A 14,674-nucleotide genomic window follows, 5' to 3' on the forward strand; every position below is an offset into this window, starting at 1 on the left:
ATACGAAGCCATCTTGTGTGTGTGTGTGTGTGTGTGTGTGTGTACCTGTATGACCAGCGGCTGTAAGCGGACTGAGAAGAGCTCTTCACCGTCTCCATGTCGAGTGTGTCTGGGTTTCTCTACCTGTGCAGATCATGAGGGAAGCGACGTATGACAGCCACAGGTGAGCCTCAGGGCTGCTGATGGTTACTATGGCAACAACACCCCAGAGACACCCTTTGATGATCGTGACGCTGTCGAGTGTTTGATGTGAACGCTTCTCACATGAAACACACCAGCCTAAAACTACACACACGACTGCATTAATGCATGTTTGACATTTGCAATATAGCATAATCTAAAACTTTGTAACTGTAATTTGGTATTATAGTATTCCTCAATCAATTTGGCAATTATTTTTAACTGTCCTAACCTTCTCTGAACTGTAAATGCAATTGTCACAACTGTTATTTGGAACATCTATGCATGTATACATAGTAACATTTACAGGTAACATTAAAGGCCTTGAATAATTAAATACACACACCTGTTTGAGTCAAAATGCCCATCTTTGCAAGTATCCTCATTAATACAGTAATGTAGGTCTTATATGAAAGCAAACAGCTGAGAAAGAAAACACATATCATACGCATAGTAACAGTAAACTGGATCCGGACAGCTCTTAAAGTGACAGCAGTCTAATATTCCTTTTTAATAAGAAGAAATATATATTTAATCTACACAGTGAAGAATACATTTGGTTACTTTTTACAATGCATTTTTTTTGTTCTACTGTAGATTTTTGTCCTGTTTCTTATAATAAGTTTCTTATTTTTACTAAATCGCTGTATTCAGTGAACTTGAGTTTTGTTTTTGTTTTTATCAGTTTTTGGTGATCTTGACATTGGTGACAAGAATAATGTAGACCCTTTGGCAGGGTTGACAAGTAAGTTTGGCATTCGACCCAAAAAAATATACCATAACATGCCATAACATAGTCAAAGGATAATTTTAAGAAATTAATTGATGAAAAATGCAACTAGAGTTGCCTGTTGTGGACTGTTTCTGTGTCTTTTGTAACTGGTAGTGAGTTGTTACTGTGTGTTAAATCCTGTAGTAGGACAGTCTTTAACTAAAAAGACACATTTGTGTCACGTAGTACACGGATAAATGAATAAAGCAGAATAGTGACACGTAACCTGGCAAGTATCTTCATTCACCATCACCAACTTGCTAAAGACGTCTTGCTAAAACACATATGTGGAAGATGCGGAATGGATAAAAATAACTCAAAAAATAAAAATAAGCCCATTAATGGAATGTTTGAGTCATGCTCCGAGCTATGACTCATTTCCTCTTTCCACATTGTGAATAATAAATGTGTATCACGTGTATCAATGGAGCCTAACTTATTGTAATAATTACTTGACGTAGCCTACTTTTACGTTTCATCATACATAAACCAATCAGACAGTCTCCATTCTACTTCCTCCTAATTAAGGAAGCGACTGATTATCTTGTAGATATCATTGACAGCTAAATTTCAACATGTCAGTGTAAACAAGATTTTATGGACTGAGGAGGAAGTTTTGAGGAAGTTCTGAACTTTTATTTTAACAAGAAGGAAAGTTTAGAAAATCCGCTCTAAACCCAGACTGCTGTGTAAGTCGGTTGGCAAGCAGCCGTCTGTTATGTAAATTATTATAAATATAAACGCAAACTGCAATCATCTCATCTGCAGCGTATCATTTCTTCTCACGGCTCTGATAATGATGCCAATCTCAGGCTGTGCTGTGCTTCCACGTTCATCTAATGGCTACCGAACGGACCGTAATTGCACCGTAATGATGCTCTTAGATTCAGACTCAGGTCTGCGAGTGGATGGACCATTTTACGGCTTCGTGAATGAACTCCTTGAAAATGCACGCTGCGATTGGTGAAGCCAGGCCAGCTGCATTCATCAAAAGAGATCTAGGAGACACACGTGCAAATAGACAAGTAAACACGCTAACATGCATGCAAATACACAGCAAGCCTAATCCATTCTGTGTCTGAGTGCTGTTGGTTATAATAGACCACAACAGTCAGGATCCAGAAGTAAAATCCGTTCTTTTTCCCTAAAATGAAATGTGCTCACCCTCAGGCCATCCACAATGTAGATGAGTTTGTTTCTTCATCAGATTTGGAGAAATGTAGCATTGCATCAGTGTCTCAGCAGTGAATGGGTGCCGTCAGAATGAGAGTCCAAACAGCTGATAAAAACATCACAATTCACACAACTCCAGTCCATCAGTTAACATCTGGAGAAGACAAAAGATGCATGTTTGTAACAAATCCATCATTAAGACGTTTTAACTTTAAACTAACACTTCTGGCTAAATCCATAATCCACAATAATCCAAATCCAGCCAAGGATTAGTTTCTTACAAACACAGCTTTTCTCTTCTCAAGACATTAACTGATGGACTGAAGTGGTGTGGATTATTGTGATGTTATTATAAGACTCTCATTCTGACGGCACCCATCCACTGCAGAGCATCCATTGATGAGACACTGATGCAATGCTACATTTCTCCAAATCTGAGGAAGAAACAAACTCACCCTAATCTTGGATGGCATGAGAATGAGTACATTATGAGTACATTTATGTTCATTTTTGGATGAACTATTCCTCTAATCTTAAAGCAAATGCATCAATTACAGAAGTCACTGTAACCATAGAAACAGGAAAAACGTTGTGCAATGATCGCCCACTCCAATGAAGCAATGCAAAGAGAGATTGTCACTAATTACTCACTCCATATGAACATTATTAACAGCAGAACACACACACACACACACACACACACACACACACAATGGACTGACTTTGAAACAATTCTCACAAAAAATTGCTAAATTTCACAAAGTAGAAAGTGAAGTTGTGTTTTCTTCTAAAACACATTTCAATAATGTTTTAATTACTACTTTTTTTAGGTGTAGAGAATTTTTCTATTATAACAAAATAAACGCACTCTTAGAAATATTACTTTATCATCTTAAAATAATACACATTTAATAAATATTTTTAAATGTAATATAAATAAGTTACGATTCTATTAGATTATCAGTTCATGCTAACATATTTAATAGTATTATTTATTCATAGAAATTTATTTCTACTTGCACAAACATGCGAATTGGTGATTTCACCTAAATAATCAAAAGAAAACCCAATATACTGAAAAAAATCATTTTATTCTAACATTTTATCAGTTTTTAAATCATTGAAAATGTAAAAGAAGTACCACAAATGCCTGATTAATGCAGAAATATTTCACAATTAAAACAATCAATTATTTTGGCATTGCAACAATTAGAACGGGGGCTTGGTATGAAAACAATGTCAAATGGATGTGACTATAAACTGAAAATATTTGTAAAAGTCCAGTTTTCTGCGGCCATGCAATGACGTCACGCACACGTATTCATTATGTACGAATTACATCACCGCGAATTTATTTTGCCCTCTTCTGGACGGGGATCTGTGTGTGTGTTTAGAGTCTGCGTGTGTTGTGTTGTTACAGCACGCGCGGAACGCAACAGGACCCACCGAAAAAAACACAGCAAAGTTAGGAAAGATACACACATGCACGCGCACACCGCGCTCCCCAAACGCACGTCGCTTTTTGATCATTTCTAAGAACTGTGTTTCCATCGGTGGCTTACCTGCTGTAGTAACTCATGTTTATCCGCCGTTGCTATGGATTCCTCCTCTGCTTGGAGGAGAAAGAACGCGCATGCGCACACGGTTACGAATCCTTCGGTCAAAAGCAAGAGCTTGAATACAAATGGAAATCACCCTCTGAAACCTCTATGAAATATATTTTTGATACCTGAGTAATGCTAATTTTACATTCTGATTGGTCAAGCGTTGCCAAGTAAAATAAAATCCCTGATTTACTTTCCTTCGGTGTATTTTTAATTTTAATTTATTTATTTAATGATGAACAATATGCAGATTTTACAGTGAGTAATATAAACAAAGAAAACATTAAATAAATACATAAATACATTTCGTTTTTACTCAAATTGGTGGATAGGGAAAAAATGATCTAAACCTCGAATCTCTATTTACAGATGACTCAATAATCTTATTTAAAATCTGATATCAAATGTTACCTGCAAAATGTTAATAAAAAAGAGAACATAAAATAAAACTCGGCCTGTTCTTCAAGTATTATTGTGGGAAGTGTCGCCCTCTATTGGTGACTGGTTTTAATACAGCTGCTGTGGTTTATGTCAAGTTAGATCTGGTTTGCTGCTGGTCTGCAGCTTCGATCACGTTCTCAGAACTTCAGCGAACGTTCTAAATGATCAACAAATATTATTTCAGTAACGTTAATAGAACATTCGTTGAAAGTAATCTGTTTTTTAATCATGTTCTCAAAATGTTAGCACAAAAACATAGTTTATCATGGAACGTTTTTCTCTGAAACGTTTACTTGGACGTTCGTCTAACGTTTTTGAATTGTTACTACTTGTTTTAGAACGTTCAGAGAACATTCAAAACTTAAATAATGTTTGCCAAATGATCAAATGGAATGTTCCCCTAACAATCATCCAGCCAAGATTTTTTTTTCTTAAAAAAAAAAACCTATACTTTTAAAAACATTTAAAAAATAACTTGATGCAAAACATTATTAGAACTGATTTTTGGGCTGGTGCAGGTCTCCAGGAAAACCTTTGGTGGGGCTGGTTGAGGTAGTTTTATTGATTAGGTTAAAATAATTAATTCGGGGGAAAAAAAGATCCACATTAAAAAATGCATGGCGTATTATACGTGTGAATGAAGCGAAAAAATACTTTTTGGATAATTTAAACGACAGATTAATGAATTTATATCCTAAAATCTCTACTAGGTGGCAGTGTAGAGTGTTTTATTCCTGTTCATCTCAACTATTAACTACACTTGCTTTCATAAGGTTTGTAACAAAGTTCTGATGGTTTTGAATCTTGTAAAACAAGTGATGATATGAGAAAGAGAGAATGTGAGAATCTGATAGAAAAGTGTATGAACAGCCTTCATATGTGACAGAAAACAGGTGGCTGTTCAGCATTTAACAAGCAGTCAAGATTTGTATAAAATGTATTTTCTGTGTTGCACCTGTGTACACATATTGCTTGCAAAATAGCCCAAAATAGTGGCACACCGGGGGTCTACGGCGTAGGTGTTTCTGAACCCTTCGTTCTTCATCAGCCACAATAACATGAGAGAAGACATGAAGGAAGACAAGGTTACGCTGAGAAAAACACATGCAGCTGCTCATCCTACGTGGACATACATGAGATTATTCATACAGATCATCTCGATGAAACAGACAAACATAATCTGACTCTAAACGGGAAGTGTGTGACAAAACCCAAGGCGAATAAAACCTTTGGGAACCTCATAATGCTTGCATTGCACATTTGTAGATGCATAAACATAATTACTACAAAAATAGTTCTGACAGAGCAACACATATAAACCAAGTGTGCTATGGCTGGACATTTAGGAGACATGTTTTGCTCTGAACACACGGTAAAAATTATATGATTTAAGCCATACTGTATGCTTTTCCATTACTTTAACTATTCAAAATAACTTAACCCTACTTCCTTTTTTAAATCAAATGGGGTTCAACTAAATTCAGTTAAAGTCAGTCTGACATCATTATATTTAAAGGGATAGTTCACTCAAAAATAATAATTATGTCAGCATTTACTGCACCCTCAAGTTGTTCCAAACAACTTTTTGTTTTCTTTCTTCTGTTGTGCACGAAAGAAGATATTTTGAAGACGGCTGATAACCAAACAGTTGACGGTAGCCATTGACTTAGTATTTTTGATCATACTGTGGCAGTCAATGGCTACCGTCAACTGTTTGGTTATCAGCGTTCTTCAAAATATCTTCTTTTGTGCACAACAGAAGAAAGAAACTAACAAACCCTTTTCAAAGCACGAGGCACTGATTGAACTTTAAACTACAGCAGGTGAATTAAAAAAATTTTTTACAGTAGATTTTTGTCAAATGCAGAAATACAAATTCTAGCCCTGCAAAGCGCCTTTTTTGACTGTGCATCTAATTAGATGCATATTTCAATAGGAAAAAAATTAGAAAAGAATTGTAAAAACTATTGCATGAGTTTTTTTTAAATGAAAACGTCCCTCAGTTAAACGTCTGATCTATGGGTTTTCATGGTTGATAATAAGTAGTTTCCCCTTATAATCAACCCCTTCCTTTCAGGTTTTTTCTTAAATATTAATCCATGCATTTTGTAGATTCACTGTAAAAAAAAAAAATCCTGTTAATTTACAGTAAACAACTGGCAGCTAGATTTCACTGCATAATGCTGTGGTTCTACTGTAATATGGAACAATAGTTTATTACTGTAAAATTTTTTACAGTACTGTGCTATAGAAAATATAAGATGTACAGTATAACACTTTAGGTTTTTGGTTGCTATTATACTGTTTTATTATCTACTGTAATCTCATAAACGTTATTACTGTAAAATGTATTAAAATACCGTAGAATGTGATTTTTATGTTATTTATGATTTAAAATGTACATTCTAAAATGAAAACCACAGAAAATAGATGTTTTCGAAACATTAGGCTTTTATTAAAGCCAATTATATCTCGAATGCACCATTGCAGTCGAACAGGACACAATGCTCTGACTTCACATGAGGATGTGGTTTCCCTGTTTTCTTGGATATCTCCTTCACCTGGCTGGCCTTTGTTGCTCTCTTAGGGTTCAATCCAATGAAACGCCTAAACGCAATATAGAAATATAAGACATTAGGCTTGTTAAATCAAGATTAATTGCACTTAAGACCATTCTAAGATGTTTACTTTTAGATTTATCAGAGAACGATCTCATTTCAGATAACACCAACCCTTGTGAGGACTTAAAATGATGCCGACTCTAAAACAACATACAAAACTGCCAAAGTTTCCTTATATTATTATTATTATCACAACATGTAAATATTGATTTAACGTGTTTCAGATTAACAATCAGATTAACGGTAACTTCTTGGCTCTATTCATCCAAAACCCTTCGAAACATTCATAAACAGATCAGATTTTTTTTTATTAGAACCATATTTAAAGTTACAAGTATGCTTTGTGGTGTGATCTATAATATTGTTACATTGCCTGGACTCCAGGGGGCGGTAGAGGGGGTCACAATGTTGTTATGGGGGGGAGAGTTCATGGGTGAATAAACGAGAAGCCATGTGAAAGATATTCGGCTCTGTCTTGATTCGAGGCAAAAGAACCCAACGCGACATGGTGTCAGAAGTGGTGCTACACTGAGAGAAAGGATAGTGGGTATTATATGAGAAGAGGGAGAAAGGAAATAACTTAAGTGGAGAAGCTTAAGCAAACTTTGCAAGCATGTCACTCTCGCAACGAGGACAGCACGCTGAACAGAACGACCCTCCGCAGCTTCCTGCTAAAGCATCTGCGACGTTCTCAATAAACCCGCCGGAATCCTTCGACTTTTCGAAGCCACAAGATTGGGAAAAGTGGATAAGACGGTTCGAGCGCTTCAGAGTGGCTAGCGACCTGGATAAGTCATCAGACGCTAATCAGGTGAATACGCTGATATATTGCATGGGGGACGAGGCAGATGACGTGCTAAAAGGGCTAACATTAACCGCTGAACAGAAACTGATATACAGCTCCGTCAAAGACGGCTTCACAAACTTTTTCGTGCCGAAGAAAAATGTGATTTACCAACGAGCTAAATTTAACCAGCGAGCTCAGGGGCCGTCTGAATCTGCAGACTCGTTTATAACTGCTTTATATGCACTGGCTGAAGATTGCGAGTATGGGACACTGCGCGATGAACTGTTGAGAGACAGGATCGTAGTAGGCATTAGAGACAGTGTGCTTTCGCAGAAAATGCAGATGGAGAGCAGGCTGGATCTGGCAAAAGCCATTAACATGGTCAGACAAGCAGAGGATATGAAACGGCAACAAACAGATCTGAGAGGTGATGCTTCACATGCTACAAAAACAACAGTGGATGCTCTACACACTAAGAAAGCAAAACAGCAGGCATGGAAAAATAAAAGACTGCCATTTAAATAGCATAAAGACAAATACGAAGCACAATCAGGAGCAGAGCATAGGTCATGCCCTAAATGTGGTAAGCTGCACGCTAAATTCCAGTGCCCTGCAAAGAATGCAGACTGCCACAATTGTGGTAAGAGAGGGCATTATTGCAAAGTGTGCAAGTCTGCTAAAAGCGTGAGTGCTGTCAGGGAAGATGATGATATATTCCTGGGAACCATTGATGCAGGAGAACATGCATGGACAGTAGACTTACAAGTTAGACATACTAATGTGAGGTTCAAGATTGATACAGGGGCAGACGTTACTGTCATACCAGAGCAGGTGTACAGACAGATATGCAGAGGCACCGCATACAACCTTACCCCAGGTAATAAAACGCTGTTCGGGCCAGGGCATGTACCTCTCTCAGTAGTCGGTGTAGCCAGAGAAATACTGAAATGTGGTGACAAATGCACCACAGAGGACATTTATGTAGTGGAGCACCTGAACACAGCTCTGCTGAGTCGACCCGCCTCAGTTAGCCTCAGACTGGTAGCCAGAGTAGATAGCATCGACCTGGACTCCGTAAAACAGCAATACCCAAAGCTGTGCGGGGGGCTAGGTCTAGTACAGCAGCAGTACACAATTAAGCTCAGACCAGATGCCAGGCCTGTGTCTTTGAAAGTACCTCGCCGTGTCCCACTGCCCTTGATGGGAAAAGTAAAGCAGGAACTACAGCGCATGGAGCAGCTAGGAGTCATCAGCCGGATTGAACAGCCGACAGAGTGGTGCTCTGGCATGGTGGTCGCACCAAAGAAATCTAAGGATGAAATCCGTATTTGTGTAGACCTCTCTCCCCTCAACGAAGCGGTGTGCAGGGAAAAGTTTATCCTCCCGTCTGTGGACCAGACACTAGGCATGTTGTCTGGTGCAAAAATATTCACAAAACTGGACGCCAATATGGGGTTTTGGCAGATCCCATTATCAAGAGACTGTGCCCATTACACCACTTTTATCACCCCATTCGGGCGTTATTTCTTTAACCGCTTACCTTTTGGTATTGCCTCAGCTCCAGAACATTTTCAGAACCGGATGGTGACGGAAGTGACAGAAGGCTTAGAAGGAGTCGTCTGCCACATGGACGACGTCCTTATATGGGGTTCCACACAGGCAGAGCACGACACACGGTTGCATGCGGTTCTGCAGAGGGCACAGGCGGCTGGCATCACATTGAATTTAGCCAAGTGCGAGTTCAGCAAAACCCAGGTGAAATTTCTCGGGTACATCATTGCGGCAGAGGGGATAAGAAAAAGACAGATCCAGAAAAGACACGTGCTGTACGTGAGATGGATCCGCCACACAACATCAGTGAGCTCAGGAGCTTTCTGGGCATGGTAAATCAACTAGGCAAGTTTGTGCCCAACCTAGCTGAAAAAGATAAAGCTCTCAGAGACCTGCTTTCAAAAAAGAACCTGTGGTATTGGGGGCCTGATCAGCAGAGGGCGTTCACCAGCCTCAAACAAGAGTTAGCGTCCACTCCAGTCCTGCAGTTGTATGACCCAAACAAAGAGCTTAAAATATCAGCCGATGCCTCGTCATATGGGTTAGGCAGCGTACTTCTGCAGAAATGCCAGGAAACCTGGGCGCCGGTGGCATATGCGTCCAGGGCACTCACAAGCACGGAGCAGCGCTATGCTCAAGTGGAGAAAGAAGCACTGGCCCTCACTTGGGCATGCGAAAGATTCAGTGACTTCATTACTGGTCTCCGTTTTGAGCTGGAGACAGACCACAAACCCCTCGTGAGCCTGCTGGGTGGACAAGCGCTGGACTCCCTCCCACCTAGAATACAGCGATTTAGAATGAGACTCATGAGGTACAGATACACAATCATGCACGTCCCAGGGAAAAGCCTCACCACAGCAGACACACTGTCACGGGCGCCGCTGAAGAATGGCGTGACCGATGGAGACGGTTTGATGGAGGAAACTAACATATATGCAGAGGTGGAAAGTAACGAATTACATTTACTCGCGTTACTGTAATTGAGTAGCTTTTTTGTGTACTAATACTTTTTAAAGTAATTTTTTTAATCTGTAATTTTACTTTTACTTAAGTATATTTTGTTTGAAGTATTGTACTTCGCTACATTTTAAAACTCATTAATTACTGAGTAAAAAAAAAATAAAAAAATAAATAAATCGCTCCCTGGAAACTACGGCATAATGGGCAGGAGGGCAAACTGGCGCTAAAATCACAAGAAAGATGCAGACGGACAAAACAGGCGTTAGTGGTGCAGACACCGCTGAAAACGAAACCCCGTCATATTCTGAAGTTGAACTCGAAGGAAATGAAGTGAACCCCTGGCCATATGTATGCTCTATTATGCAGTGTAAGCTGTACTTGCCTAGGAAGACCAAACTAGCAGCTTATAAAATCTCGACAAGACATCAACCCTTCGCAAGAATGTAGAGGTAAGCTAAATAATTGCGTCGTTGCATTGGTGGTTAAAATGAAGCTTTGACATTTTAGCAAGAGGTTTTGCACAAATTATCTAAAAAGACAGTGGTGAGGAGTGTGCTATTTTTGTTTTAATGATGTGCGCGCGCATTTATAGTGCGTTCTTTCACTGTGTGATTCAGTCTCCTAAAATGCATTTAGAATGATCACAGAATTGAAGATATAGGGGCAGAAAATTCACATATTTATATAATTTCATATATTAAATCAAAATCACACAAAGAATGCCATCGTTTCCTCCAAAAATCATCATGAATATATACATACATACATATAACAGTTCAGTAAACAAGTTAATTAAGAGACTTGCGTTTTAGACACCATATTGCCTTTTTAGCTCTATTTCTACACCAGAAAATAATTCCAAACACAGCCACCAAAGCACAGTTTTGCGTCTCTGAGCAACGTGACAGTGTTTCGTTCCTGAATGAATCAACCGTTTAAATGATTCGGTTCAATCGCAATGACTCACTTATTAACAGAGACTTGCTGACACATACTGGCCATTTTAATTTCACATTTAAAGTATCTTTTGATTTTTTTTTTTAAATAATTAATTTCTTATCATTTCAAATGAGTATTCAACATTTTATGTCTTGTATATCCAAACATTATTCATGCATTTGTAATTGCAGGTTAAATGCATTCTTGTCCTGCACTAAACAGTGTAATACATCTAAACGCCACTTCCAATGAATCTTCTGTATTTCCTCTGCATTAAAAGATGAGTTTGTTGATACTGATTTGCCTGGTAACAGCCCAATTGTTTTATTATTCTAAATAACTGATTCCTTTAATTAAAAACAACTAGTTTGAGATTAATAGACCTATCCCAGGGGTGTCAAACTCAGTTCCTGGAGGGCCATAGTCCTGCAGAGTTTAGTTCTAACCCTGCTCCAGCACACATATCATGTAGTTTTCAAATAAACCTAAATGATTAGATTAGCTGGATCAGGTGTGTTTAATTAGGGTTAAATCTAAACTGTGCAGGACTGTGGCCCTCCAGGAACTGAGTTTGACACCCTTGGCCTGTCCCATTTTGACTCCCTCCCACTGTTAAAATGTAACTAAGTAATTTTTACTCTGAGTAAAGTTTAAATGAGCTACTTTTTACTTTTACTTGAGTAGATTTTTAGACTGGTACTTTTACTTGTACTTAAGTAAAATTTCATTAATGTAATGGTACTTTTACTTGAGTAGAATATTTTTGTACTCTTTCCACCTCTGCATATATGTGCACTCTATAATCTCAAATTTACCAGCAAGTGAGACTTACCTGTCCGAGCTGCAAAAACAGCTGAGTGCAGACAGCGTGTGCGCGGAAGTGATGAAGTACTGCATCGAGGGCTGGCCAGATCGCGGCAGACTGGATGTGCTGGTAAGACCCTACTGGACTGAAAAAGCTGTTCTCAGCACTCACAATGGACTGTTATTGCGGGGTACTAGGCTAGTTATCCCTTCAGTAATGAGGAATAGAGTGCTAGAGAAAATTCATGAAGGGCACCAGGGAATTGTCAAATGCCGTGAAAAAGCCAAACAGTCAGTGTGGTGGCCTGGATTAAGTAGCCAAATTGGAGAGCTGGTGTTGAAATGCACGGCGTGCGTTAAAGAACGTGCCAATGTGACTGAGCCTCTTATGCCTTCCAAGCTACCTGAGAGGCCATGGCAGAAGCTAGGGGCTGATTTGTTTACTTTGAAAAACAAAGACTACTTGCTTGTTGTAGACTATTTTTCCAGGTATGTGGAGGTGGCCCAGCTGAGCCCGACAAGAAGTGTGGATGTGATAAAGCACCTCAAGTCAATTTTTGCCAGGCACGGCATACCGGAGATTCTAGTCACAGACAACGGGCCCCAGTTCGCAGGGGCTCACATGACAGCTTTCGCCACTGAGTATGAATTCGAGCATGTAACGAGCAGCCCGAGATACCCTCAAAGCAACGGCGAGGCCGAGCGTGCCGTCCAAACCATCAAAAATCTGCTAAAGAAAGCAACAGACCCCTACCGTGCGCTGCTGGCTTACAGAACCACTCCTTTGAGCAATGGCTTCAGTCCGGCCCAGCTGCTCATGGGTCGCCGCTTGCGCACAACTGTGCCATCTTTCCCAGCGGTGTTGAAGCCAGCCATCCCAGACCTTCGGTCGGTGCAGTGCAAAGAAAGGGAGAGGAGATGGATGGACGCATGCAATTATGACCGCAGACACAGAGTGAGAAATCTCTCTGACCTGTCACCAGGAGATCAAGTGTGGATCACAGATACAAGGTCTACAGGTACTGTGTCATCTGCACATGAAACACCTAGATCTTACTTGGTCAGTGGATCACAGGGTACCGTAAGGAGGAATCGCCGCCACCTTGTGCCCATGTCAGCAGACAACAGCAGTAAAACATTAGAGCATGCTGCAGGGGTTGACCTGCAGGATACTTCGACAGACTCTGGTCAGGTGTCTCCGGAGGGGCCTCAGGGCACTCCCCAAACTGTGAGAACCAGGTCTGGCAGGTCTATCAAAAAGCCGGATCGACTGGACCTGTGAGAACTCAAATGCAAAAAAAAAAAATGAATGAAAGAAATGCAAATGTGAAAAGGAAAAAAAAGAAAGAAATGGAAATGTGAAAAAAAAAGAAATACAAAATGTATTGGGGGCAAGGCAGGGTGGTTTGTTAATGTGGTCTTATAAGGGTTTAATAGGGGTTGAATCCTGTTGTGGGTTAACTGTTTATTGTGGCTACGGTGTGTTCATTTGTAGCTTAAAGAAGCCTCTATGAGTTCATATTCTTTAGTGTAAGCCGGTTTAAATAAGAGTTCTCCGGAAGGAACAGGTTAAATAAGCACTGTTAAGGGAAGTGTTATAGTAGACCAAATGTTTCACAGTGATACAAAAGTGAGATTTAGAGTTTGATGCAACTAGGTGATAAATAATGTAGGTCACAGTCTATTGCTTTTCAGAAAGGGAGATGTGGTGTGATCTATAATATTGTTACATTGCCTGGACTCCAGGGGGCGGTAGAGGGGGTCACAATGTTGTTATGGGGGGGAGAGTTCATGGGTGAATAAACGAGAAGCCATGTGAAAGATATTCGGCTCTGTCTTGATTCGAGGCAAAAGAACCCAACGCGACATGCTTTTTCAGCATTCTACTAACTTTATTTTCACCCAAAATATGATGTTTTTTTATCATTTATTTTTAATAGTCTCAAAATTTGAAATATCTTGTTTTCTTGTGGTGATTAGAGGGTTATTGAAAGGTTACAAAAACATTTCTTAGTTTGTTCATCAAGTAAAAACAACATCATAAGGATGTTTTGAGAATAAGGATATTTTTTCTCAGCATTGAGAACATACTGTATATATTGCTTTATGTGTGTGTCAATTTCAGATACAGTTCAAATTGAGGAAGTTTCTAATGAGTAAAGCACAACGTTTGTGTTTTCTTTATAGTAAATGTTGCTTACTTTGGTATTTTGAGATTCAGATATTTTTAAGTGCCTCTTTATATTCTAATTATGCCTAATTATATTCCGTCTTAGAGAAAAATGGTATCTTTGAGGATTTCCAGTCAGGATTTAGACCGTATCATAGTACTGAGACTGCTCTCCTTGATCTGCTCTTATCATCTGATCGTGGGTGTATCTCTCTATTAATTTTATTGGATCTTAGTGCTGCGTTTGACACAATTGACCACAACATTCTTTTGCATAGACTTGAACACTTTGTTGGCATCAGTGGAAGTGCATTAGCATGGTTTAAATAGTACTTATATGACCGCCATCAGTTCGTAGCAGTGAATGAAGATGTATCCTATCGATCACAAGTGCAGTATGGAGTACCTCAAGGCTCAGTACTAGGGCCACTACTCTTCACGCTTTATATGTTATCCTTGGGAGATATCATCAGGAAACATGGTGTTAGCTTTCACTGTTATGCTGCTGATGATACTCAGCTCTATATTTCTTCCCGGCCCGGTGAAACACACCAATTTAAAAAACTAATGGAATGCGTAGTCGATATAAAAAACTGTATGACGAGTAATTTCTTACTGCTAAATTCTGAAAAAACAGAGGTGTTAATTATAGGACCTAAAAACTCTGCTTGT

General features: G+C 39.3%; 1 protein-coding gene across 1 annotated transcript in view; it reads right to left on the reverse strand.

Moving 5' to 3' along the window:
* LOC132098532 (tubby-related protein 3-like) overlaps positions 1 to 98 on the reverse strand; it is a 9,195-nt gene extending 9,097 nt beyond the window's left edge. The window contains exon 1 of the mRNA XM_059504616.1: positions 46 to 98. Coding sequence (XP_059360599.1) covers positions 46 to 98 — 53 coding nt within the window. The remainder of the gene's footprint in view (positions 1 to 45) is intronic.
* Between the last annotated feature and the right edge of the window lie 14,576 nt (positions 99 to 14,674).

The sequence above is a fragment of the Carassius carassius genome, chromosome 22, assembly GCF_963082965.1.
Source record: "Carassius carassius chromosome 22, fCarCar2.1, whole genome shotgun sequence".
NCBI lineage: Eukaryota > Metazoa > Chordata > Actinopteri > Cypriniformes > Cyprinidae > Carassius > Carassius carassius.